Source organism: Sylvia atricapilla, chromosome 5, assembly GCF_009819655.1.
Source record: "Sylvia atricapilla isolate bSylAtr1 chromosome 5, bSylAtr1.pri, whole genome shotgun sequence".
Classification (NCBI taxonomy): domain Eukaryota; kingdom Metazoa; phylum Chordata; class Aves; order Passeriformes; family Sylviidae; genus Sylvia; species Sylvia atricapilla.
The window spans coordinates 56,530,838-56,558,709 of record NC_089144.1 but is presented as its reverse complement, the minus strand read 5'-3'; the positions used below and the strand labels follow the sequence as shown (position 1 = coordinate 56,558,709).

Genomic DNA, 27,872 nt, shown 5'->3' with positions numbered 1-27,872 from the left:
GGCACTGGTGAGAGACAGGGAGAGTTTTCATGCTGTGTTTGGAGCAGAGGACTGAGCACTGAAGCAGCTTGTGGCAGAAAGGCACTAAGCTGTCAGAGTCTCTGTTCACTCCTGCATCATCACAGAATGACATAGAGGTACCTTGGAAATGTATGGATTTCATCCCTAAACCCATAAAATAGTCATAGATCAAATAATAGATTTTAACATCTTTTATGGGCTATTGCTTTCCCCCATGCTATGTCCCCTCCACTTTGTGCTAATTTGTATTCAATGCTGCTGTCCTGAGAGCTTCTCTGAAACTTCCCAGGAGATCTATCATACCTTGCCTGTTTTCCCTGGTTTCTAAAATTAATTTAAATCAATTATTTGATATATTCCATCATTTTCTTTAAGCCATTTAGTGAAGATATGGCCAATTATTCAACATAAAATACAACCAGATCATTCCACCACAACCAAAAATGTGATTTATCATCACATTCAATTAGAACCCACTGAAGGCAGTGGCAAGAATCCCATTTAGCTGAATAAGGAACAAGCCTTTGATTTACTGTGCCATAGGAATAATGCACAATGGAAAAGGCCAGGATACATACGGGATTCCAATTTCAAAGAGATTGTTTTGAATCAGTTGCTTTCCAAGCATGATGATGCTCAGCTGAATGCAGAGTTCCATCAGACACCCTCCTGGAGCACACTGCAATTGAACAAAACCAGAGAGTGTGAAGGGATTAAGAGAATTAATTTAAAAATACCAACTTGGGAGACCTCCCAGTGTCTCCATGTGCCCACTGTCCCTGCCACCAATTTGTGTGGGATCATGAAGCTCATCGATCAATGCAAATCTGTGCTTGACAAGGTATTTCATCTCCACTCATAAAACTGCATTATGGAAAATATGCAGAGCTCTGAAACAACTCACCGTGCCCTAGGGCTCCTATATTGCCTTTAAAAATATTTACTATATAATCAATATAATAAACATAATGCAGGATCACCAATACTCTTCCCACCTGATATCTCCCAAGGGGAGGAAAGAAAACCTTCAATCTAGCAAAGACTTTTATGTCAGCTTTATTGTCAAACCTTGAGTACATCTCAGCTTTCAACGGAATACCCACAGCAATCCCCTCCATGAGGGATTTTTTTTTCTAAAAAAAATATATTTATAGGTTTAGTGAAAAATGGCTCCAGGTTTTTAAGCTATTAAAATTGCCAAGCTTCCAGTGATCTGCAGAATTGGAAGCCAGATCCACGCTTCCTGAGGGCTTCAACCAAATCATGGAATGTTTGTGCCTTAGTGCCCAGTTGTAAAGCACAGAATGGTGAAGCTTCACCTAAGACCATGAAATAGTGAAAAACTGACAAAAGAAAGAATATAAAGTTGCCTTAGAAGGAAACCCTGTGTTTTGCCGATTCAGGTTGAAGATTTAACCTTTGTTTCCACACGTGTTTTCTATTTTTCCCCTGTTTTTTGTAGTTCACTGAATACTGTGCACATATTCCTTTGTGTAAAGGATTTTATTTGTAATATGAATTTCATATGTACTTACCTCTTCCATCCTATAGCCTTCAAACACATACACATAACGACCGGGACGGCCAACAAACCTGAAAGCAATAATAATATATAAACTAGTATAAAAACACAAAAATAAGCTAATTTTGACACCATGAGTCATTAAAAAACACAAAAAATAATTAACTTTGAAATCAAGGCTATTCATTTGTACTAGCCAAAATATTTCAGAAGTAACTTCTTCAACATGAATTTTCAAGGGCTCAGCACCTATTCAGCTTCATTTATTTCAAATCAATAGGCCTCTACGAATGGTTTTCTACTACATATGGATAAAGTAATTTCAATAAAATATTTTTTCAGTGCTAAAACAATATAATAATAAATCCCTTCTCTTGATTAGCGATGGCAAATAAACTTGGCGACACATATCCTAATTCACATTCTCTTACATGTGAATAATGTCCTGAATGAAGTTATTTACACACCTATACACAACCAAGACTCTTCTGGTTACACCAGGAGAAACAATGATATTGACTTTATTATAACCATACAACACAAAAATATGGTCAAAAAATAAAGAATTTGGTGGCTTTTTTCATTGGTGTCTTACAATATCTGCAACCGCTGGCAAAACGAATCATTAATCCTCAAATGAAAGGTGCTGGATAGGATTAGTGAAGAGCAGAGATTAAAAAAACTTTACAGCCCCCAAAAGGAGGAGCAAAATGGTAGGAAACAGAGCCCAGAGGATGTTTTAAACATCTTTTTGCTGAAGTTTTAGCAAAGAATAATTTTAAGCTTCCCATTCAAAAGCATGTGGATGACGGGGTCCCAAAAGACAATGATTCTGAGCCCATAGGAAGTCACACTTATTTAGCAGGACAGCTGAATTAGCTTTTTGGTCAATCACTTCATTTGCCAGTTGACTGTAACTATTTCTTAAATTTGATATGGGAGAATAATGCAAAATAATGAGAAAGTAGTAGAAAAAAGAGTTCTATAATTTTAAAAGAACCAGGAAGACCTTTGCTGAATGATGCTTTAAGAAAAATTTGCTTAACTGTAGAAAGTTAAAGACTGTAAGCACAGCATTCATTATAAAAACAAAACATGTTTTAAAATTAAAATGAATTATTAACTTTAGATAACCCTGTCAATGATATATTTTCAGAGCTTGTAAAGATTAGCAATCCCAGGCCTTTGTGTCCATTTTTAAACACATATCCACTAATATAGACACATATATAAAAATGCATATACAGAAATATGTATCTGTAAAGGATATTTATCCTACCTTCCTTTAAAAAAGGCAACGTAAAAAATTGATGCATAAGAATTCACAAACTTCAGTAGGAATGCCTTCAAAATCAGTCTTTCCTCAAAGGTTTTCTCTGTTTTTGGTATTTCTGGCAAAAAAAAAAAAAAAAAAAAAAAAAAAAAAAAAAAAAAAAAGCAAACCAGAGAACTGAATCAGTAAGTATATAAAAATCCCATAATCCCAAAATACATACCAAAAAAACCAAACCAAACTTCAAGCTTTGGGCTTATATTTTTGTACCTCTAATTTGTACCAAAGCCACTAGGTCTGTCACTGAGTCCTGATTTCCAAAGATATTCAGTTCCACAAAGCAAAAGCAGTAAAAATTACTTTTCTGCATATATGGATATTAACATACACGAGTATACCAGTCACACAGTTCCACAACTAAAATAACAAAACTTTCATATTCATTTCATATTCAATTCTTTCATATTGAGGAATGCTGAAAGCAAAGTACAAAGACTTTCAACCAGAAAAAAACAACACCTTAAGAGCATCCTTAACTTGTAGCCCACAAGCCTTTTTTTCTGTGGTGAGATTGTTGATATGTTTGATGCTAAACACAAGACTAAATACTTTTTTGAATAATTAAGTATTAAAAGAACAAAGTGCAAAATAAAGGCAGATTTCTGCTAACAATTATGTTAGCAGAACAATTATGCCAGCATATATATGTTGGGTATTTCAAGATATCTTGGTTTAAATGTTTTCAATATTCATTATTCTGTTCCCAGTTTTATTTTCAATTTCTGTGGAAATTTTACTAGCAGCAGAAAACACGGGTATAAGACAGAGACTTTTCAAACTGATGGTAAGATCCTTTTTAAAAGATTTTATGTGGGTGAAATTCTCGTGTTTCTCTGCTCATCCTGAGCTGTATCTAATGTGAGAGAAGATAATTTTATGATTAAATTTATTACTCTTGGCTGAACTTCTGTGGCACAAGGAAAAAGTGTGGAATAATAAGGAGATCCAGAGCTCTGGCTTAAGGATTTCATTAAAAGTACTGCTGTACTGGTACAGTTTTGTTTCAGGCACTGTTTAAATGTTCTGTTTGCTTTGCCGTTGTTTTGAGGGAGTTTTCTTTAAAAAGCAGTGTGATTATTTTAGCAGTAAAGGAATAGAAAAGCCTAATGGGCCCTTACTGCCTGGCTTTCTTTGTGATGCTTTCAGCCACATTTTCATAAAAGATCAGTGCACAACCTGATAAAAAAAACCTGATTAAAAAACTGATAAAAGATCAGTGCTCAACCTAAGTCATAACCCACCTATATGTATAAAAACGCTAAATTAAACCTTCAAACAATTTATAGGTGATCCCATACACTGAATAGATCTACAAGAGGAAAGCTCAAGGCAGTAGGTACGTCGAATAACAGCAGTGCAGATTTTCATTTGAGGGAGAAAAATCCTAAACTCTGCCTTACAGAGAACTCCCCCAAGGATGAGCTCAGCCTCTGGATGAACATTTGCACACCATATATGGTCCCAGAGGCTCCCTCAGACATCCTATACCATAGCTGTAGAGGCATGTGTAGAATTTGTCCTCCAGCCTGTCGGGTGTGCTGCATGAGAAATGCATTCAGCCAGAATAGGTGCATTAGTAACAGAGAAAATTCCCTCATCCCAAAAGAATTAAACACTCAGTGGTGGGTTGTTGTGCCAAAATTGGGCAGCTGGAACTTTGCAGGTGGAGGATGAGCTGAGCTAAGGGTGGAATGAGCCTCAGCTCTCTGAAGAAGCTGCTGTCTTCACAAGAGACAAACACGAGTTATTTTAATTTTGTCCCCATTTCACTGGTTCTTCCTTGGCCTCAGTGAATTCCTCCCTGTGAGGGTGGTGAGGCCCTGGCACAGGTTTCCCAGAGCAGCTGTGGCTGCCCCATCCCTGGAAGTGTTCCAGGCCAGGTTGGATGAGGCTCTGAGCAGCCTGGTCTTATAGAAACATGTGTCCCTGACCATGGCAGAGGCTTGGAATGAGGTGAGTTTTAAGGACCCTTCCAACCCAAACCATTCTGTGACTCTGAGTTACAGGTGAGCTGTAAATCCTGTCTGGTACCACCTGATTACTGAAGATGATCTGTTCTTCCTGAGAATAGCAGGATACCATCTGCACTTTGGCTAGTATCATCTGTGATAAAGGGGCATCAGTGCCCCACAGGACTCCTGCTGCATCCTGTACGACCTCTCTCTATTGATAACAACAAAACTCCTACTCTTTTCCTCCAGGCACTCATTGAGGAGGTATTGAGGCATATGCATGACTGTGATCCCATGATTAACACAATTGCTATCAGTGCTATTCTTGTGCTTACAGATGTATTTTCCACCTGAGCAGAGATTCAAGTGTACTTGGGGTTGGAATAGAAACTTATGCTGTTAAGAGCTACTCCTTCAGCCCAACAAGTGTGTTCTTCAGCTTGTAGATTAAGTGCAGCTTGAAAAGAGAATTGAGTATGTTTTTCTCCTCTCAGCAAAATGAGAGTTCACAAGTTAAGCAACATTCATCAGCATGCATGAATTGTAATTTTTTAAAACACTTTGATTACATTTGGCATCTGAGCCTAGCGCTGGAGAAAGCTGCCTGGGTGAACTTTGTAACTCATGTAATTTGTAGCTCTAGAGATTATTCTGACTGGATCCTTCTTAAACAAAACATCTGATGGTTGATTAGGAATGCTGCCCTAATAAAGAAAGGATTAGAATTAAATGCAAAGTGACAGGGGGACAATAATCAGCAAGTAAGAAATTGTTTGTTTTTTCACAGTTCAGCCTGGTGCACATCTCAAATGGAGAGATTTTCCTTCTGTGCTTCCCAAAGAGAGGCCATAGCAATGCCTAGCACTCTCCAGCTCCTGCCTAGAAGCTGCTGGAGATCTCATCTTCATCTTTTCCTACTCTTCCCACACAGCTGTGTCATTCCTTAACATTTGTGCCCTTTCTTACCTGGGCAGGTGCATTGGACAGAATTGATCAGGTCGCATACAGTTAGCAGCCTGTCACTTATATGAAAGCTGAAAATCAAGGTAAAATTCTGCCCTGGACAGTGAGCCTAGGCTCATTTATGCCACTAGAACAGAGTCCATTTGTGTAACCCTTTTACAATCTGCCCAAAGCCTGGTGCAAAACAGAAATAAACAAACAAATTAACCCACTAAAGGGGCAATTTGTAAAATTAATTGCTTTGTCTTCATTTCTTTTAAATTCTTTAGGAATTTAATCTAAACTAACAGGACCATACTTCCAAAATTCAGGATTGGACCTCTAACAACTGCAAAACTGTAGTTTGTAATGTTCTTCCAAAAATAGAACTGAAAGAGATGTTTTCATTTGTGAATTTAAAAGCCTTCTGAGAAACTGAGAAGAAACAGAAGTCTTAAGAGTAATCTGTTGTGAAGGCTCTATCAGTCAACATCCTTGGTCAAATTTATATAACAAAAAAGCCCCAGTCTAAACCCCTATTAGTAAACATTTTTGGTCTAATGTATATAACAAAACAATACTTCAGGCCTAAGTCTCTCTAGCAGTCAAAGGAATGACTTGCCTTTAAAAGAAATCACTATCCAGGCTTGCAACACTATTTTGACATTTAAAATAAATTTTGAAAGTTCAACCACTAACTGCAATAGAAACCATTAAAAAAAAAGTCCAGCCCACACATGCCCCTAAAATGGAACAGAAAAAAAAATCATTTGAACAGTAAGGAAATGGTTAAAACTTTCATCAGGGAAACAACATCAGTGTAACTTTATCAGAGCCACCAGTATTTTTTACACAAGCCACTGACTTTCTGCAGCTCTTAGCTGTAAAGAGGTACCTTCACAAGCCTGAATGTTTTCACTGGCCCTGTCCAGGAGGAAATACTCCTCCTGGAACGCTCCTTGCACCCCATTGTGTCAATACATGGATTAATGAGGAATGTGGCAGGGCAGTTTTACCAATTTCTGTCAGCCATTTGGCCACGGCTCCATAAATTTCATCAAGGATGAGGACCACCACGAGGTTAATGATGACAGCAGTGGCAGTCACGGTCACTCGGCTGTTGGACCTGGTTGTCTCATTTGTGCTGAAGGACAAGGCCGCTGCCATGGTGATTCGGTACACGATGACACCAAACACTGCTGAAAACGTCAGCATGATCTGCAAACAAATGAATGCACAGTCCGGATTAGTTCAGCCTGGAAACAGAAGCTTTGGCTGGGAAGGTTGGGTGTGTTCCATGAGTTGGCATTGTGGGGTTGTTCAAGGTGATAATATGTGGGTGATTGAATGAAAAGTGGCAAGAATTCAAAGCTCTCCAACAAATAGGGACATAAATAAGAAATAAGGAAAGGGATGCGTGACTGCAAACTGGCACAACAATTCAACTGACACAAGATGCTCTGAGGGTTGGATGCTCAGATGCATCACAGCACCTCTCCCGTGAAGACAACTTGAGAGAGTTGGGATTGTCCAGCCTGGAAGAGAGAAGCTTCAGGGACATCTTACACCACTACAACCTTTCAGTATGTAAAGGAGGCTTAAAAAAAGAGGGAAAGTGACTTTTTACATGGGCAGGTAGTGGTAGGAAAAGGGAGGATGGTTTTAAGCCAAAAGAGGATATTTTTTGTGAGATATTAGGAAGAAATCCTTTCCTGTAAGCGTAGTGAGGCCCTGGCACAGGTTGCCCAGAGAAGTTGTGGGTGCCCCATCCCTGGAAGTGTTCCAGGCCAGGTTGGATGGGGCCCTGAGTGTCCTGATCCAGTGAATGGCATCCCTGCCCCTGGCAGGGAGTTAGAATTAGATAACCTTTAAGTCCCTTTCAACCCAAACGAACCTGTTATTTTTGGTGATTCTTTTATAATGATTCCATGGATTCCTGCAGGTCGGTATGTCCATTCTGATTAAAACTACACACAGCATTCTTGCAGTGAAATTTGGGTGTTTGGGGTCCAAAATGAGGAATTAAGCAAGATCTTTTATCTGGAAATAGATTCAGATGGCTTCGACTGAAGGGCCTATATTTATGTGCAGTCAGGGAAATGGGCTTTACCGGCTCAAACAGCTTCACCTGTGCACAGCAGATGTGCCAACTTACAAATTAAAAAAAAAAAAAGTTTCGCCTGTTATTATTCCTTTAAGACTGACCTAAACAGGGTTATTAGGGTTTCACTTTACATTTGTGTCCGAGAAATCACTTGGTGTCCCTGGCATCTTTCTTGGGCTGGCTTTGACCCATGAGATGAGGAAAGTTGGCCCTGCTATTTAAGGTCAAGTTCCCATAAGAAGTATTTGAATTTCACAGGGTTGTGGTTTTATGGTTTAAAAAAAAATATACAAACCAATCAACAATGAAAAAAAAATCAATAAAACAATAATAAAAATTAGCAAATTTTCATCATCAAAGCACAAAACGGGGAGAAGGTACATTTTTTCCTTTCATTTTTGCCTTTAGCAAGAATTCCAGTGCACATTCATTATTTTAGGCAAAACATCTTGAGGTCCTCAGATGAAAGAGACTACCTCAATGTGAAAGATTAGACTACTGCAATTATTAAAGTGGGCCTAGGGGCCCAGATTCAAAACATGGGTTTAAGGAAATTTAACAGTCCATTTTAACGATACAGCAATAGTTTATTGAATTCCTGTGTGTTGCATTGTTGCATGAAAAGGAACTATTGCAAAGAACCACAACAAGAATCAGAGTTAAATTATTAAAGGCTGAAGGTGAAAACTGGGCACATTTTGCTTTTATGAAGAACTAGTAAACACACCAAAAATCAATTATTTGGAGAAACTCCTGGAGATTTCAGATGAAATTGTCAAATATGTTTTGTCAGCAAATAGTAATAGTTAGACCTAGTAAAAAATCTAATTTTACTTTTTAAAGAACTGTTTCATTAATTTTAAATGGCATGTAGGTGAATGATAAAAGCCTGAACCTGAAACAGTTTAAATGAAAAAATTTCAAATTACATAAACTATTATTTCCTTTGGTTTTGTCGTTTTCACTGTGTCAAGGAAACATTTCTAGTTTTTATATAGATGTTTTCTTTTGACTTACCTACCAAATGAAGAGACAAAAAAAATTCAAATTCTTGCTGAACTACCTTGCTGTGACGGAAGGGTGCAGGAACACAAGGACAATGACTTTTTCCTTGCTTCCCCATTACAGCCACTACAGTAGAGAGTAAAATCCCCAATAAAGGAAGAAAACCAGCACCACCTGGTATTAATTTACTTCACCTTCCACCTCTACAGACACCTTAAGCGCCTTCCTTTTTCTTAATCTGAGTCACAGATTCCTTCTTCTTAATCTTCTTCCTAATACTCTCTTCCTGTTTCTTTTCCCTATGGATTTCTTTGTAATTTTTTTCACTGTGGTGGTGGACAAGGAAAATCAGCAATTGGATGCTTCATTCTGGAGCTGATGAGATCCCTGGGCCTCCACACACACCTTTTTCCATCACAAATTCCCACTTAAGAATGATATCTTAACAGTACAGGAAGACGAGTCAAGAACAGTCCTCACTGTACAGAGAAAGAGGAAATTTCGGATCATGAAAGTTCAATAGCAAACTCTTGTACCTGACCAAAGGGATCTTTAGGGATCCCTTGCCCTGAGGAATGTTACTGGAGGATGAGAGAGTAGCAACCTTTTCAATCCATGCAGCCCCATAGCAAGATATACAAAGTTACTGAAAAAAAAAATGTTTTATTTGTTTAAAGAACAAAAATATTTGCATTGCAAAAGCACCAGGGCTTCAGAAACTCTCAGTTGCTCAGCTGTTTTTAAACATCTGCTTAGACACAGATGGAAAAACACTCCTTTAGGAGTCTTCATTATCTGTGCATCCAGCAAGAAGAGAAAATTGAGGAGGGCCTGTAGGACTGCACAGTGACTGTAAGCATAGTTCTCACTCCCCAGACAGTCACTGAGGGGGAATGGTTCCTGTATCTTCACAGCATTTCTCTCATTCCTGAAAATACCTCTTCTGCCCAAATTCCTGAGCAGGCAGACCACCATTTGTTCAGGTGCCCACCTTGGGGTTTGTTGTCATTGCCAACATTCCCTCTGGCTATCCTTCCCCCTCACTGTGGCAGTTTCTTCCCTGAATAGCTGAACTAGTCCATCCAGGACTGAACTGCTTAGAAACAGATGTGAAAATTGGCTGCAGAAAAGGTCACCTACTGAGCCTGGTATGAATGAAGACAAACAGGAAAGCAAACTAGATCTGAGAAGGAAGCTATAAAACCCCGTGGGCTAGGCTGCTACCTCCATCCAAGTAGGATAACAATTTAATGTCCAGATAGTTCTCTGGCTCCCCAGTAGGGCTATTCTAGAGTCAAGTATTACACCATGTGAGTGAGAATAGCATGGAAGAGGCTGAACTCTTCTGCCGCGACACAAACTGAGTTTCTTCCTTCCTCTGGCTGAGCCAAAGAAAGAAAAGCCCCAGTGATGCATTGCTCCATGCCACCCTATTCTCTTCCAACACTACCAGCATTTTTATCACTATCTCAGAAATCTCGGCCACATGTGCCTTCTAAATATGGAGTTTATAAATTGTGATGTTTTATTGTTAATCACACTCAAGAAAAACTTTCAGATGCCCAGCTGAGCCCAGATCTCCTGCGATCATTGATCTCACTCTGCAAAAAATAAGACTTGTGAACTTCTGTCCTACAATCCCTGCAAAATGCATAGCTGAAATCAGACTTGGATCTTCTGCCCCTTCTGCAGTCCAATGAGGCTGTATGTACAACAAAAGGACTGTGATCAGATTTTACAGCATCCATACATGCATGGATTAATCCTTGGAATCGTTTGGTGATGTAAGACTGGGCAAGAAAAGCGAACACCATGTTTTTTCAACCTACAATTTGAACAAAACAGCATGCCTAGCTTAATACAAACAGAGGAAAAGCCAGAAAGAAAGGAAAAGACCACAACACAGTTCTTGAAAGAGGATTCAGGAAAGTGAAGTACATGACTTTGGAGTTTGGAAATTAAGGGAAAAAAAGAAAGCATTTACACTAAAAAAACCATTACCAGCTTCATGAATCACTAGGATTTTGTACATAGGCCTTATAGTTAAAATAATTAATCTGTGTGAATAATAATAATAGAGGTTAATGATGCCAATAAGGTTTTCTCAGTACAATTCTATTTCACAGGCTGACAACAAAACTTCAGTCTGATCTTTCCAATTCCAGTTTAACTAATCTAGCAGGAAAAAGGGAAACATCCCATACAGTAAAGACCAGATTACAATATCCATGTAGGATAGCAAAGCATGCTCTCCCTTATCAAGAGTTGGCTTGAATTTCATGCATGATTTGCAAGATGTCTCCTGTAGGTACTTACATATAAATAATGCTCAAAATATTGCAAAAATAAAATCATTGTGTCCATTTTGCCAGATGGTGAAAGTCAGCCTAGTTCCACTTGTCACGAACTGAAACTGAAGAATTGGAGCTCTGCATTTTACATCTCACAAACTGCAAGTAATAACCCTTTATAAATCTCTCTGAGATGTTACAGTAAGCAGGGAGGGTAATACCTAGGCTATGAGTCAGGAAAGCACTTTAAGCTCATGCTTAGGGGAGATTTAAACATGTGGTCAAAGTCAAGAGCACATGTAAGCACCTTGTCTGCAAAAGAATGACTTGTAAAAGCTAAATCAGGGCTGTGTGCTTAGTCAGACTCAGTGTGGTCCACTCTAAGTGAAGTCATGATTGATGCCAATTAGAGGTTATGTCTAAAAAGCAAATACTGGGTATGGCCTCAGGATGGTAAACTTACTCAAAATACTCCAAGTAGATCCATATATGACGCATCTAAAATGTACAGAAAAATTCTGAATATGCAATGCATATATCTTCATAAATATATAAACATATCTATAAGGGTGTAGACATTAACTTCAATGTGAGCATTTGATTGTCAGCAAAAGAAATGAAATCTTCACAGGACATCTGGTGCAGTATATGCAAATTTGAGTAAATTAGAAAGAAACTTAGAAATCTTAAAATATTTTAGGCCTCAAGTGAGTTTCTCTAGTTAGATGCTGCAATGGTGTAAACGGGCCTATTCCATTACCATTTTATAGTGGCTGCAGAGATGAACAGAAGCTTTCAGTCAGTAATTACCATAACCAGAGGGATAATGGTATCCTTTACCATGTAATTTAGGGTTTGCTAGCCAGGCCTTCCTCTTGTTGTTTTCAAAGTCCAGCAGCTTCATGATGCATTTGTTTTGCTGGAATTTGACTTTTGACTAGGACAATGATGTCTCCACTTTAGAGGCTGACCTGCACACCTGATTCTTTTTCCCAAGGGAGACTATGTACCATGATCTTCCTCAGCTACAGTGCAGTCCATCCCTGAATGTGTCTGGGATAAATATTTCTCAGCAACTGATTTATTTCACCTGGATTTTGCCTCTTCTGGCTCAACCTTTCCAAATGTCACTGCGATCAACGTATGCAACTGTGCTCACAACTAAATATAAATGTTAACCCTTCATTGGATAACAGAGATGAAGCAGAAACCCTGGGGGAGAGGCAGACTTTTTGTAATGAACTGCTGTCATTACAGCAAGTCAGCCCTTCCACAAGCATCCTTTGAAAAAAGAGAATACAGCTGGAGGCAGGCATTGAGCTCCATGAACCTTCCTAGTATTTCTCCCAAACTGACCTTACCTTCAGATTTTTACCATATTTGAGAACAGCAATTCAAGGGTTTCCTTCTAGATGCTCATGGCAAAGTTTCTGACACCTAATAAATGTGCAGAAATGCAGATTACGTTACCATAAATAAAATCAGTCCGAAGTTTGCTGCATATCCAGGCATGCGGTCACTCCATGTCAGCTTCTCCTTTTCATTCTGTAGGCAAAACACATAAACAAAATAACAGTCATGACAGAACTGTACAATAGGAAATATTAGAATTAATAGGATTTGGTATTAGGGGCCATTTTCAATTCTACTGCTGTGATTTTGAAGTGTATGATGTGATATTTTAAAGTAGATTTTACTTTTGAGATAAAGGAGGGGAAGAGTAAATAAGACGTAGAAAATGTCTACAAAAATCAGAAAGTATCCTATGCACCTATGATTTTAGTATTTGAAAACATGTACTCAACTCTTACTAAAGTTCATACCAGGAGAAACCCCTGAGATTGACCTTAATTTACGCTTAGGCAAAACAAGATTCAAACATTAATTCTGATTTGCTTATTGTAAAACTACAGAAGAACAGTGCTTGAGACAGGAACCCTGATAAGAATGCTGACTACCACTGAACCTAGATTTTTTGTTCTAATAGTCACAAGCATTAAGTGTGACCTCTCAGGCAGTTCTTGCAAGACACCTCAATCCTTCCCCAGTATTCGTTTTATAGTGGAAGGAAACTACAAAAGCAAGGAACCTTGATCTCTGCTGCCAGCCTTGTTTTCTTCATGCATAAACAGCATCTCCCTCTTCCCTGCATAATTTAAAGCAACTGTGATCAGTGAAATCCAGTACGCTTTTCCCCTCCCCACACAAACTCAACTCCAGCCCCAGCTGCATGTACATCTAAAGAAGACATTTGAAGATGGATTTATGTGAGAAATACGATTCCCTTCTCTCAAAATAGGTTTCCTAAAATAATAATAAGGTCGCTGCTTTGTTTAAGTTAAACTAAAACTATGTAATTGAATTAACTAAGGATACAAAGCCAGCTGCTGTTGGTATTTCTGTGAAGCACCATTGCTGCCCCATGGACCAGTAATACCCTTACACTGGAGTTAGCCCAGAGTGATTCTGAATTTAAATCAGATTAGAACTCAGGTCAAAGGTTTCCAATAAACCATTTTTAAGGCATAAATGCCTTTGGATAAACATAAAAATCTGGGAACATTGTGCCTTTGTAAGAAGCCTCTCCAAAGTAGAATTAGGAATGCAGTATGTAAGTGCAGAAATGCAGCTGTGGATTTTTTAACCAGGATGTGGAATTAGACCTAGGGCACAATCCTGCCATGGTGGTGGTTCCTCAGACACTGTGGGAAGGAGCATTACTCAGCAGCCGCTCTTGTGACCTCGTCTCCTTCGGGACAGTCCTGGCAGAAGCTGGGCACAGCAAACCCAACCAGAAGCACCAATGATTTGGTCCAGTGTATGCAGCACATACCTACTCTTTACAGTTCACACACAGAGTCCAGCACATAGCTGGAAGGCTACTTGAAAAAGCATTCCTGTGAATGCACACATGCATTTCATTGCATTTTGGCTGTTACCACTCAGCAGTTCTACAGGACATGAAGTTCTGAGGGATTACATTCCCAGAAGGCCTGAAAGACACCACATTTTATCATTTCACTAGGGGCTGTATGGGGCTGTGGCTGGTGTGGGGCTGTGCTTTGTACTTGTGCTGAACACAGGGCTGATAATACAGAGATGGGTTTGTTATTGCTGAGCAGAATTTACACTGAGCCAAGGCCTTTCCTGCTTTTTTCCTGCCACACTGCTGAAGGAATTTAAGAGGAGACTCTGCTAGAGCAGGTGACCCCAACTGACCAAAGGGACATTCCAACCCTTATGGCATCATGATCAGTATATAAAGTGGGGAGAAGAAGGAGGAAGGGAGGGATGTTTGGAATAATGGTGTCTGTCTTCCTCACAAACTGTTTCGTGTGATGGGGCTCTGCTCTCCTGGGGATGGCTGAACACTTGCCCAACTGAGGCAGGCAGGGAATTAATTCCTTACTTTGCTTTGCTATAAAGCTGCCTTTATCCCAACCAGGGATTTTCTTCCCACTCTCCCTGTCATCCTGCTATTGGGTAGTGAGTGGCTGCTGGCTGGGGTTACACCAGGATGGTTAGAAGGCCATCTTCTCAGCTCACTCTTCTGTGCATGTGCTTCCTTGGACCTGACTTTTCCATGAGTTTGGCATGGTCTATAGCACTCAGCCAAAGAGAGATCTGAACCATGTGAGCCAACATGAGAAGAAAAAAAATGCGGGATGAGGTAAGAGAGTTACTTAGCATACATGGCCAAAAACAAATTTGTAAATTTAACTGAATATCCTAGAGCTCCCAGTCCATTCCAGAAGTCTCAGCTGCTCCTAGTCCCTCCTAGAACTCCCAGTCCATCTCAGTTTTTCCCAGTTCATCCTCATCCATCCTGGCAGTGGAAAACTACTTTCTGTTCTTGTGACCAGAGACAGGACTCAAGGAAATGGGATGAAGCTGATTGAGGGAAGCTTTTAGGCTGGATATCAGGAAAAGTTTCTTCCCCCAGAGGATGGCTGGGCACAAAACAGGGAATTCCCATTTCCCCAGGGATTGGTCACAGCCCCAAGGCTGCCAGAGTTCCAGGAGCTTTTGGACAACACTCTCAGGTACAGGGTGGGATTGTTTGGGGATCCTGCACAGGGCCAGGAGCTGGGCTGGATGATCCTCTATCTGGAGCAACCCAAAAAGTGTAAGTATTTATTGGTGCAACAAGATGAAATGGATCATCTGAAGAATAATCTCAGTGACAGATATGTTACACTGGGGAACATTCCCCAAGATGAACTGTGTTGCAGGGGAATATTTATATGCAGACAGAAAACCTCACAATAGAAACTGTTTGGTTTCGTGCCAAAGGCAAACTAAAATATTTACTTTAAAAATCTTACTTTCATTTTCCTTCAATAAAATGATGGATTTGCAATTCTAGTGGAAGAAAAAGCAGGTTTTGGTCTGTGTGCAGTGATGTGTTCCTGTTTTAATGTTTAATGGTGTGTTGAATGTGTTCCTCGAAGAGATACAACTATTTTCCTATTAAAAAATAAAAATGAAATTGAAAAATATTCAAAAAAGAAGGAAAGATAAAATTAAATCCATTCTATCTTTTTCTGGATGGTTTATTTCCATATGAATTACCTAAAATGGCAAAGATCCAGCTCTGCATCCTCAGATGGGTGGGCCTCTGAGCTGTGGAAACCTGGAAGTACCTTGCACTTGGACAGCACCAGGCAGCTTTTGAAAACAGTTCTATACTTCTCTATAAATTTAACCACAGTCACTTTGCTCAGATCACAAGTATTTCAGTTATTAATTGATATTTTCCCTCAAGACGACGCCTCCTCCAAGCAGGTGTTTCTAACCATCAGCAATGTCAGCTCAACCTGCACTTGGGGAGCACGGCCAGAGATTTTCTCTCTTCTCCATCCTGCTTTGTAGCTCCAGTGCTGAAATTCAGGGTCTTCAGTGTGGTTACACCTGGGTGATCCCAATGATTTCACTGAACTTGCACAGAGCTGTAATAATTGACTGGAACTGAGTAAAAGATGCTCAAAGAAGAACAAAATCTAAGACTCCTCTCTAAGGTCTTACACTGCTAGAAGCAAAAAAATTTATTTCCTATCACAAAATCCAGAAATTCACCTCTAAGTAAGCCAGGGAAGCTTCAAATAAGTAATTGCCATTTTTATATCTGCACATTTCCTGGTAGGTTTCTACTTTAATTTCTACTTCAGTACAAGAGCTTTAATTTGTATAAAAACCTGCACTGTCCAAATGAGCACCTAAAAATAGGAATTGTGGTATCAAATACAGCTCTTTTGTATTTGTGTGACACTTAAAGCACCGCCTGCACACTGCAGGCTCAAGGCAAGGCACAAAACAAGCTGCTTCTGAAATATGGGGTCCCTATATAATTTTAGTTTGGCCTTGAAATAAGTTTAAGACAAGGAGAAAAGGATTCTTCAGAGCCATTTGGAAATTCTGAGCCAGAAAAAGCCTGCAGAATGGGCAATTTTGGAAAACAATCAATTCCAAGGTGATAACAAAAAAAAGAGGCACAGTCAAGGACCATCAGCATTTCTGGGATCTTACAGTGGCCACAGAAGTCATTAAAATTAAGAAACTTCAGCCAAATTCATTGGATTCTTTCAGCCTGCATTTAGGCTGAAATAAATACAGCCTAAAACTTTTTGAGGGCTTGTATTAGTCCTCAGACTTCTGTGAGGAAAGAAAAAACTGCTGCCATGTTGAGCATCTGGAATGCCTGTGTCTATCCCTGTCTGAATCTAGAAGTTCTACTTTCACACTCCCATAGAGGCAAAAGAAAGTGCCTTTGGTCTAAAGCCCGTTAAAAGAGAAAACTTCATTTTCTATTCTTTTTACTCAAGCAGCAATGGCATTTTAACAGTAAATGTGGTTGTGTTTTGTGAGCAATGTTCTGTCTCAGGACTGAACATAGAAAACAACCTGCCAAGACCCGTTTGGAGACAGAAAAATAACTGCAAAAGCTTTAATTAAAAAGGTTTGCTGTCTTTGAAACATGCCGAGTAAAACACACACACCATTAAGCTTTCAGTGGGGCTTAGTGGACACACTCTAAATCTAAATTGTGGAAGCAATGCAAATAGAAAGCTGTGAGAAGTGTGTGCAAGGCTCAGTACTGGGATCATGGAAACGAATGGGTTTTAAGTCTAAGCAATGTTATTTTTTACCACCTAGTCTTAGTCTTCTTTGTAAACATACAACTTCCTTGAGATGAGTTTTGCGATAAGGATAATAAATGTGATTTACCTAATTTTTTTTAATAAAACCCTATTTTTTTTAATAAAACTCTAATCACAGCTTGAGCATTTCTGTGATGAACAGTCAATTATATGCCTTATTAGGTCATTCCAATTGCCAACTACCTTAGCTGTTGAAAGCATATGGCTTATTTAAGCTGAATTTGCCTACCTGCATCCTCCAGCCTTGGCATTTAGCTGCGAATTTGTCAGTTAAGAGCATCTAGTGGCAGACTTTTGGGGTTTGGCTGTGGCTTCTTCTGAACTGTGATCAGGCCACCTCTTGGCTTTTCAGCTGCCTGAGACTACTCCCTAAGAATGGGAGTAATCAGCCAAGCCCACAGCCGTATTTCTTCTCCTGTAATGGGGTCGGAAGTAGACCTCCCACAGGTTACAGCCCTGTCATGAGCAACTGACTTGGCCCTTCACATAACAGAGCTCATGAAAGTGTGTGTGAGTAGCCAAGAATCTGTGCCTCAGGAGACCCACAGGCCTCCCCACAAGACCAGAAATTCCTCAGTGGTGGGTGAGGGTGGTGCTTCCAGCCATGGAGCCTGGGAGGAAGGAGGATACCAGCCTCATCTCTGTAACTGGAGATGCTGGCAGAATGGGGGGAAGAATCCATGAATCCAAGTGCTTTCTACTCCTTATCAGTCTTAACAATGCATTCTGAAATTCCTAATGAAAAATAGAAAGTCCCAGAGAAGCTGTGGCTGCCCCATCACTAGAAGTGTCCAAGGCCAGGTTGGATAGGGCTTGGAGAACCTGGGATAGTGGAAGGTGTCCCTGTCGAGGGCAGGGGCTTAGAACTGGTTGGTCATTAAGGTGCCTTTCAACCCAGGATATTCACGATTCTATGAAATTTGCACAGCATTTGACACACACATATGCATGCACATATTAAATGTATGTAAATGTATGTAAATGTATGTCACATGCATGCAACAAGTACCTTGATAAAAACTAGCAACTTTGAGTAGATTTGTAGAAATATTTCAAGCTGTTTCCTTCACACAGTAATAATGACAAAGGCTGGAGGTCTGGTCTCACTGTAATTTAAATCTGTAAAGTCAGACTTAGTTAAATTAATATGCTGTAGTTTACTCAGAAATAAAAATGGTTCCTTTGGTGCAGTTAAACTTCTTTTGACACTGGCACTAAATGCATTGTGGCATATTGCAATCTTTAATGTGTAAGTGGCATTGAGGTGCTTAGACTTTATATCACTGTTTAATATCAAGTGCTTGATATTTACATATGGTTCAAGTGAAAACTGGCAGCACTTAGTCTTTTACAATGACAGTTTAACATATGGCTTTACAAGTATGAATTATTTATGTCAACTTGAAGCCATTCAGAGTATTACTAGGAAAACACTGTAATTTGCACAAACAATAGGGTTACATCTGTAGTAATAAATATTCATTGTTTGTCAATGCTCTTTGTAGATGGTTAATAAATCATAATGAGGCTGATCCTGAGGAGGCAAAGGGCCAGATGTACAAATACATCTGGTGGGATTTCCAAAGCCCCTGACTGACAGTGGAACTCAGGCCTGCCATAGTAGAGAAGGTGCTACTGGAATCTTACAAATTCAGCTCAGGGCATGAAGGGATGCCCTATCACCGGCTCAGCTTTTGTTTTTCAGTTTAAGTCCTGAAAAGTCTCAAAGAATATAATAAAATACCACATGTGGCTTTAAAATATTCTTAAATAAATAGAGTCAAGCATAAGAAAGACACATTTTGAGTCAGACACATTTTGAGCCAGACATGTGCCTATTTTACTTTGCATGATTAAATCTATTTAATCTGCTTTGATATTGACTGGAAATGTAACTATCAGGGAAAACAAAGTGAGTTTCAAAGACTGACTTTAGAAAAGAAATAGATTTCACTGTCCTGGAATTCACTGGATTTCCAACATCCACTTTGTACCCTGAAATCCAGAGTACCACTATTGTAATAGTCAATCTGGTTTCACACTTTCTCATGTAAACTGTGGACATCTAAAGGAGAAGTTAATGGAATAATAAATACAACCCATTTTAAAACAATTTATCAAGCATAAGTTTTCAAAAACATTACCTTTTAGTAGTTCCCATAATTCAGCACCATCTAAATTACTGGCAGTAATTATGTTATCTTTTGTAACTTCAAGTCTATTTATCACAGGTAGATAACAATTTATCTGAACTTTATCTTTAAAATAAATTGTTTAATCTCATTATATACTTTCATATTAGCAATTTGGGTCCAGTTTGGGAACTAAGGCAGTTGGCAATTTTGCAATTTGTAAAGCACAAATTACAATTCTCTGAATCAAATTCAACTGAGCTTATGATTTCAGTTCTGGAAGAGATGCATTTAGTGCTGGACTCTGAAGAAAGATGTCCTTTCCATGTTCCCTTGAAGTTTTTCTGGCCTAATTCTGTGTCAGTGTCCCAATTGGAAGAATCTGGACTGAACATCTTGCTGCTGTGAAATCATCACAGAACTCCTAGTGAAGCAAAATCTCACTCAAAGGCTTTGGCATTGCACACTTAAAACATGATTCTCCATTGTCCTACACCATGTGAAGCCACTTATCCCCACACAAAGCGTGAGACAAAGACATGCAACACATTATCGGCTTCCTTGGGTTGCAATTTCAAATTTAGCTTACACCACTTGTGAATGATCACACCAGCACCAGAGGAGAGCACAGTGGTGTAAATTCTAGCAACGTTTTTAAGATGGTAATGAAAAGCTTGAGGAGCAGAGAAAGGAGTAAAAGGGGGATGTGGATATGCAAAATTCCTTCCCTGGATCCGGAGCATTTATTACCAGCTGTAAAGTATTAATTAAGTTTGTATTCCAACATTTGAATTTGCTATAAACTTTGAAACACAGTTGCAGAACACAATCTACAGAGGCAAACCTTTGCCAATAACAGAGAGATGACGTGCAGAAAAGAGTTCTGGATAAACAGCAAATGGAAGACTGCAAGGATGGGAAAGGATACAAGAGCAAAGGGCCTCCAGATCTATCCATTTTACTCCAAAAAAAGACACATTTTGGAGTGACAAGAGCCCTACTCCTGCTTTCTCTGTCATTGTCACTGCCCCTTGCTCTGATCCCATGTCCAGAGAAATCATTTTGTTTGGCTAATCACGGAGAAAGTCTATACCAAGTACAAGCCCATGACAAGCACCCCTGTACCTTCACATACACCCAGTCTCCCCCCAAAATCCGACAAGAGTGGAGAAGTATGGAATAGTAACTAAGACGTATCAATAAACAAGGAAAGGCAAAGACAAGGAGGCAAACTCTATTAATGAAGCTGGAAGAGTAATGAAATACATTCATTTTGGTACTATATTATCTTTAGACATATATATATATGTAAGAAATCTGAGATCAGCTAGTCCAAGCTTTGACCAAACACCATCTTGTCAACTAAGCCAGAGCAATGAGTGCCACATCCAGTCTTTCCTTAAACACCTCCAGGGATAGGGATTCCATTGCCTCTCTGCGAAGCCCCTTCCAATGTCTAATCACCCTCTATGTGAATAAATTCTTCCTGATGTCCAACTTGAACTTCCCCTGGTCCATAGCAATCTAATAGCAAGTACCTTCCAATTTCCAAATAGAGAAATGATAATTACTCATACACTGGGCTGAATTAGGCCCAGTGTATTGGGATATTTGGCCCAGTAATTGGAATATTTGTTCCAATTGTATGTATGTGCTAAAACTGTGTAGGAAACACACAAAGTTCTCGGAGGGGGCTACTTCCTACCAGCATCCCACATAATTTCCCCCCTTTTTTCTTCCTGAAGAAACAGTTGTGTTGGCCGTTGGCAGTAAAATGCAGATCTATTCAAAGATGTTTTAAAAAGCCTCATTTGGATTTTTTATAAAGCAAGTTGGCAAAATGGGAAACAGTAGGCTTCACATTTAAATTTCTTAAAAAAATGTTTCTCTGTATCTTTCCCACAATAAAAAAAAAAAAAGTAGGTCTATCAACAAAACAAACATCTGTAATCCCAAACCAAATAAGTGGTGAGAGTAGTGGAAACATGTACATGAACATGAGGTGGTATCTAGTCAGAGATCACAGTTTATCTTACATTTAACATGGCAATAACTCTCCAGGCCATGTCAATTTGGTTTGCAGAGAATACTAAAATAGGACATATTAAGAATAGTGAAGGGAGCAGAGATTAAATAACATTTTCTGTTGAGAAAGCAGAAATACAAGCATGAAACAGAATGAGATTGAAGGAGGACAAATCAAGGCTGATCCAATAAGGAGCATAATTCAAAACAGCAATAATGCTCAACAAAGTAAAAAGTATTATCAAATATTCTTGGAGAGCAGTGAGTTACTGTGTGAAAATCAGATCTGGAGAGGACAGAAAAGGTTGTAATTTATACTTGGATCATCCACAGAGGTAGTGAAGAGATGAATGTTTTAAAATATGCACAGCCTGCATATATGCACATAAATTCTATGTGTATGATATGCAGGGAACTGGGGAGTTGTATCCACACAATCAGCCTTCTAACACACAGAATTCCAAAAACTCTGCATTCACCTCTAGCAAGGGATGAGTTCATGTTTTTTCCAGTTGCTTATCCATGGGAGAGAGCAAGTAGACAATGGGCATATATATTACACTGGAGCATAGACCTGAGCTGACCATACCCAGGTTATTTCTAGAATTACAGAAAAGATCACCAAGATGATTGGATATGAGGAGGATGCTCTGAGAGTGCCTCTGGAAGAAGCCATGAGTCAAATAGGGTGGTTTGTAATGCTCAACTTCCCCCCGGACATTTTCTCCAAGTCCTCATACCAAGCTAATGAATTTGTGAACTGATGTCTTCACAGTAAAAGCAAAATGGAATCTTGCATTTAACCCCCTTGTTGCACTGAAATTTCAGCAAGAGTTAAGAAAGGGTTTTTTTCCAGAAAACAGCTTATTGTGTGAAGTTCTCAATGCAGTATTTCCTCAAAGTTGCCAAAGATACATAGATCAATCCTCTCATTTGCTACAGTTCTTTGCACCCAACTGCTGGCATAGTTTTAAGGCTAACTCTGTCAAAGGGAAAATTGTAGAGGTTTGTTGGATGTCCTTTGTTGGCACAAATCTGATCTAAATATTTCTATTACATAGAATGGCCTGGATTGGAAGAGACCTTAAAGCTTCTCCACTCCCTGCCATGGGCAGACACACCTTCCACTATCCCAGCTTGCTCAGAGTTCCAGCCTGGCCTGGAACACTGCCACGGATGGGGCAGCCACAGCTTCTCTGGGAAACCTGTGCCAGGGCCTCACCACCCTCACAGGGAACAATTTCTTCCTGATATCCAATCTAAACCTACTCTTTGTCAGTGTGAAGCCATTCCCCTTTGTCTTGTAGCTCCAAGCCCTCAGTTTACTCATTTAATAAAGTCATTCTCTGAACTTTCCATCAGCCATGACTAAATGGGAGGAAAGGCAATGCCAGGAGAGAACTTTTGTAGGGACCTCCCACTCATGTTTATTCTACATGAATGACCTCTTTCAATAAGGAAAAGACATGTTTGCTTTTCATGTTTGATAGAAATGGTCACTGATATAGCTGCAGAGACAAGGGATGGAGGAAGCAAGGTCTTTGGAATCTAGAAATGCTGAGGAATTCTCCATTACCTGCAGTTTGAAATCAAGACCATCTGCTTTTCTATAACTTTTTTGGTTTAGTTTGGCAGTTCTTATGGATTTGTTGAAGGGTTTATTTAGTGACATTCTATAACGTGGGTAATAGAGGAAAGCAGGTTATATCAAAATTAAAGAAGAAAAGTGTTTTGAAGGAAGTGTATATAAAGAAAATAGATAAACAGTCTTCATGTCTGTTTCCAATATGTGTAAAAAGTAAGTAATTAATTAATGAGGATTAAAATATCAACAGGAAATTTAGACTGGACATGAAGAAAACCCTTGGAACAGTAAATCCTTAGATCCTTCAAACAGATATAGCTAACACCTGGGAAAGCTCCATAATAATACCATGGTATCTTCATTATTGAAAATTTTTAAAACAGCTTAAATAAATGCTTGGGAAATATGATACTGGATATAGCTGGTCCTGCTTTGCAGCACAGTGCAGGAACTGGATGTACCCTTCTAAGCTTAATTCCTGTTGGGTTTTTTTCTGTTATGCCTATGACCTTTGTGGCCTGAAAACCATCCAAATTACTGAGCTCTTTCTATTTGTTTCTCCTGTTCAGAAAAGTAAAGAATGCTGATAAATCTCATGCATTTTCCTAAAATCATTAGTAAAAGAAATTGAAAGTTAAGTAGTTCAAGTCAACAATTACTGGTAGGAGGTGAGTAAAGGTGTGGTCACACATAAATGATTCTCTCATCATGTATCCACTCACCTGACTCCCCCAAGCAAATACAACCATCTTACACCACTTCAGGGGCCACAGAAAATGTGTTTCTTCTTAGATGAAAGAGGGTATTTAATATATGATGACCACCTCATAGAAATCCATTCCCCAGAATATAACCAGGAAATTTGGATGTGACAGACCAAAGCCTTCACGGCAGCCAATACCTTGGCACAAGGTCAAGGAATCAAAGAGCCAACATCGCACAAAGGTATTTTTCATTTGTCCAGAGCAAGGCAATCCAACAGAGCTGCAACCCTTGTGCTGCCATCAGAATGGTTTGTCTTCCCATGACAAAAACAGTTAACCCAACAGAGACATGTATCCTTGACCTGCAGCCGGGAAATGTGATATCCTGAATCAACAGATCTTTTGCCCTTGACACAAAAAGAAAAAACAAGAAGAGATCACCTGTAGACCTTACAGACAAGCAAATGTGCCTTCCAATATGCCAAATCCTAAATCAGTGACCAAAGGCACCGTGTTACTCGGTATTGGGGCCAAAATTGGTGCTAACCCTACAAAATCTTGTAGCCTGGACACCACTCTAATGAAGGGATTGCTCAGATCTCTCAAAGTTCCATGGTGTAAACACAATCCTGAATACCCAGAGGTTCAAGCTTGCTGATATTGCCCCAATAGTCCATCCAAATCAGCAGCTCACAAAACATTGTTATCTGGCAATGGGTGAGGGAATAAAGGAAATATCTGATGCCCCAGACATCAGCTCCTGCATCACACCTTGCCTACAATGCCTCAATTCTCACGTATGTAGAAGTGCCCAACAACTTTTAGGCTTATAACAGAACTATGATTATCTATTCATGGGAATAACAAGATGGAATTATTCCTTCAGAAAAAAAAGCAATTTCATTTATGTCCAAGTAAGAGTGAACATATTAGCAACAGATTAAGCATCTGGAATCTTTTAAATAATTCAACTAAATGTGCAATGTTATTAAGAAAAGATGTGTGATTTTTCTATTGGGATTTATGTCTAATACTTATTTCCCCACAGATGAGGTTCATCAGGCAGCAGGAGGTACAGCCAAAAGAAAACAGTTTGCTTATTTGCTCAAGAAATGGACTATTTGCTCAGTATTTTAAAGGAGGTGAAAATTAACACTGTGACAGCTCTGCCAGGCACAGCCTGTGTGTGGTTGGTCAACTAAACCCTGAGATCTGGTTTACAAAGGTCTGGAAGTGACGCAAGACTGGCAGGTTCAAATGAGACTCACCATCTCAGTGCACTCAAACGCTTCAAACTTCCAAGCCCAAATTTCCAACATTGCATGTTGGGGCCTTCAAAGGCCTAGCAAGGAATTTCAGTTCCCATTTCCTTTACTACTGCCCCATGATATGGAACCTGGCATATCTGGCGCAGATGCTCTTCAGAGAAGTTACACAAATACCACCTACATCCACCCATTTCTCTTTTCCTGAATTATCCAATTGCCAGTACCCCAGGGAGGCCAGGTGGCTTTTCTTCATGAAAACAAGCTGTTTGGAGATGCTGCTTCATATGGATTGACAGCCTTTGAAACCAGAATGTCGTCTGGGGACAAGAAGTGGGTGGAATATTTGCCCAGCGACCACAAAAGAAGCTTTGTCATAATTTCTAGCCCTGTAGATTTCTTCTGTTCTAGAAATAACCCAGACATCATAAGGGCCCTTTGTCACAGAACTTCTGGAGTGCACATTTTTCCATTCTTGCCTTAGTCTTCTCCAAGACAGATATTGTCTTTGTGCTGCCTCCATCAGAAATCTTCCCAGGAGTGAGGAACAAGCATCTGTCCATTGGTGCCACACAGAAAATCTATTCATTATTTTGTTGACATCATTCCTTCTTTAGCATTCCTCTTCTAGAGTCCCACACGGATCTGTTGGAGGCTGTCCAGAGCAGGGACACCAAGGGCATCACAGGGATGGAGCAGCTCTGCTGGGAGGAAAGGCTGAGGGAATTGGGATTGCTCAGCCTGGAGAGGAGAAGGCTTTGGGGTGACCTCATTGTGGCCTTGCAGTGCCTGAGGGGAGCCCACAGGAAAGATGGAGAGAGACTCTGGACAAGGGCCTGGAGTGACAGGACAAGGGGCAATGGCTTCACACTGACAGAGAGTTAGGTTAGGTTGGATATTGGGAAGAAATTGTTCCCTGTGAGGGTGGTGAGGCCCTGGCACAGGTTTCCCAGAGCAGCTGTGGCTGCCCCATCCCTGGCAGTGTTCCAGGCCAGGCTGGATGGGGCTCTGAGCAGCTTGGGACAGTGGAAGGTGTCCCTGCAGGGGGCTAGAACAAGATGATCTTTAAGGTCCTTTTCCACCCAGGCCATCCTGTGACTCTGTGATTTCTTCATACATAGGATGTGGCTTCACCTTAAAGAATCTCAAACACAGAACTAATCATATAAAAAACACAAAACTAATTCATATAAAAATCCTGTTTCTTTTGAAGACATTAATCATTGTTTCTCTTGGCAAAGGTCTTTGCTTCTTCTTTTGCCCAGTCTTCCAGTTCTACCCAGAGAACCAAGAATCACTGGGTCCTCAACAATACAGTGGCATTCTGCTCATATTTTGGTCTCACTGCTTCTCTTCAAGTATTTATGTTGTTCACCTGCTCCCTGTTCAAACTTTCATCTCAGACCAGAACGGCTCATTGATAGAGATGTATTTTGGCATAGAGTTCTGTTAAATTTTCTGTCTATCTTCAAACTGTCTGTTAGAGTGACTCTGAACTGATGGTAGCAAATTTTTTCCTTTTATCCTTTTGTAACCTGAGAGATCATAATGATCAGTAAAACAAAGAAATTGGACCAAAGAGTCCTTTTAAGTCTAAAAAAAGAGTCAATAGGCCTGTTATGAATGAGTGGCAATGAAAAGTTAGGCTTCATAGGGATTTAAGCAAGATGAGAAGAGCAACAAATGATTTTTTTCTCCCTAATGTAAGTTTCACTGTGTTTCACAAAAAAGAAATGGAGGGAGATATGTCCCAAATTAGGAGGGAAAGCTAAAGTGTTTGTTTTCAAAAATGTTTTTAATTACTGTGAACCAAATGTTTTACGTCAACAACTTATAATATTTTGTTTTCTTTTCTTCTATTTTTAAAACCTCTCTAATATAAATTCCATTTTGAAATAAGAAATAATTTAAAAACAACAGTTGGAAACTCCTCACTCTATAAAAGTTGAACTGAGATAGGTTATTAAAGTCAAAACATATTTTACTAAAAAAATAACTGCAAACAGTGAGAGGGAATTTGAACGTATGGGGGCAACATAGTGAGCAAAAAAATTCAGCATTTGCAAATAGAGACTTATTTTATCAATTTTTTAAAAGATTTATCAGAATAGAAATATAATCTCTGCATCACCCCAATTTATTGTCCATATTTGTATAAAGAAGCTTGGAAGAAAAATAGCAGAAAGTCTACTTAATCCAATAGTAATAAAATACTAAGAATTATGGTTCTATCATAGCTATATTAAAAACCAACATCTTGTCAAATGCTTGTAATTACAGTGAGAGGAAACATACAGTGACAAAGCTGATCTTTAAGTTCTGTGGAATCAAAATTCTATTTTATATTAAAAATATTACTGCAAAGGCCCCACTATGGCTGAAAATAATTATCCTTTTGAATAGAGGAGCTGTAGAGACATAGAATGGTGTGAGTTGAAATGGACCTTAAAGATCATCCACTTCCAGCCCCCTGCCATGGTCAGGGACACTTTCCACCATCCCAGGTTGCTCAGAGCCCCATCCAGCCTAGCCTTGAGCACTTCTAGGGATGGGACCTATTATTACAGTTAAATTCCAGGCTATAGCCCTGTTTTGAGAGAACTCCTATGTTTACCCCCATTTTTTTAAATTCATAGCTGCTTCATGCACAATTTAATAATTTAGCACTCGATCTGCTAATGCAAGTTTTAATTGAGCTAAGAGAGTCCTGAACATTCAGTACCTCCCCTAAGATAAAGCTATTTTCAGTTTCAAGTCAAAAAGAGTACATTGGGTACAAAGAGTACCAATGCTTTACCTGCAGGGATACACCATGCTATTCCATAAGCAGATT

The 27,872-nt window shown here is 39.4% G+C and overlaps 1 protein-coding gene across 1 annotated transcript in view; it reads right to left on the bottom strand.

Annotated features, from left to right (window-relative positions):
* ANO2 (anoctamin 2) overlaps positions 1 to 27,872 on the bottom strand; it is a 146,167-nt gene that overhangs the window by 24,292 nt on the left and 94,003 nt on the right. Inside the window, exons 15-19 of the mRNA XM_066319578.1 lie at positions 12,641 to 12,715; positions 6,787 to 6,988; positions 2,823 to 2,934; positions 1,557 to 1,614; positions 600 to 700 (exon numbers count right to left, since the gene is read on the bottom strand). Of these exons, the coding sequence (XP_066175675.1) occupies positions 600 to 700; positions 1,557 to 1,614; positions 2,823 to 2,934; positions 6,787 to 6,988; positions 12,641 to 12,715 (548 nt within the window). The remainder of the gene's footprint in view (positions 1 to 599; positions 701 to 1,556; positions 1,615 to 2,822; positions 2,935 to 6,786; positions 6,989 to 12,640; positions 12,716 to 27,872) is intronic.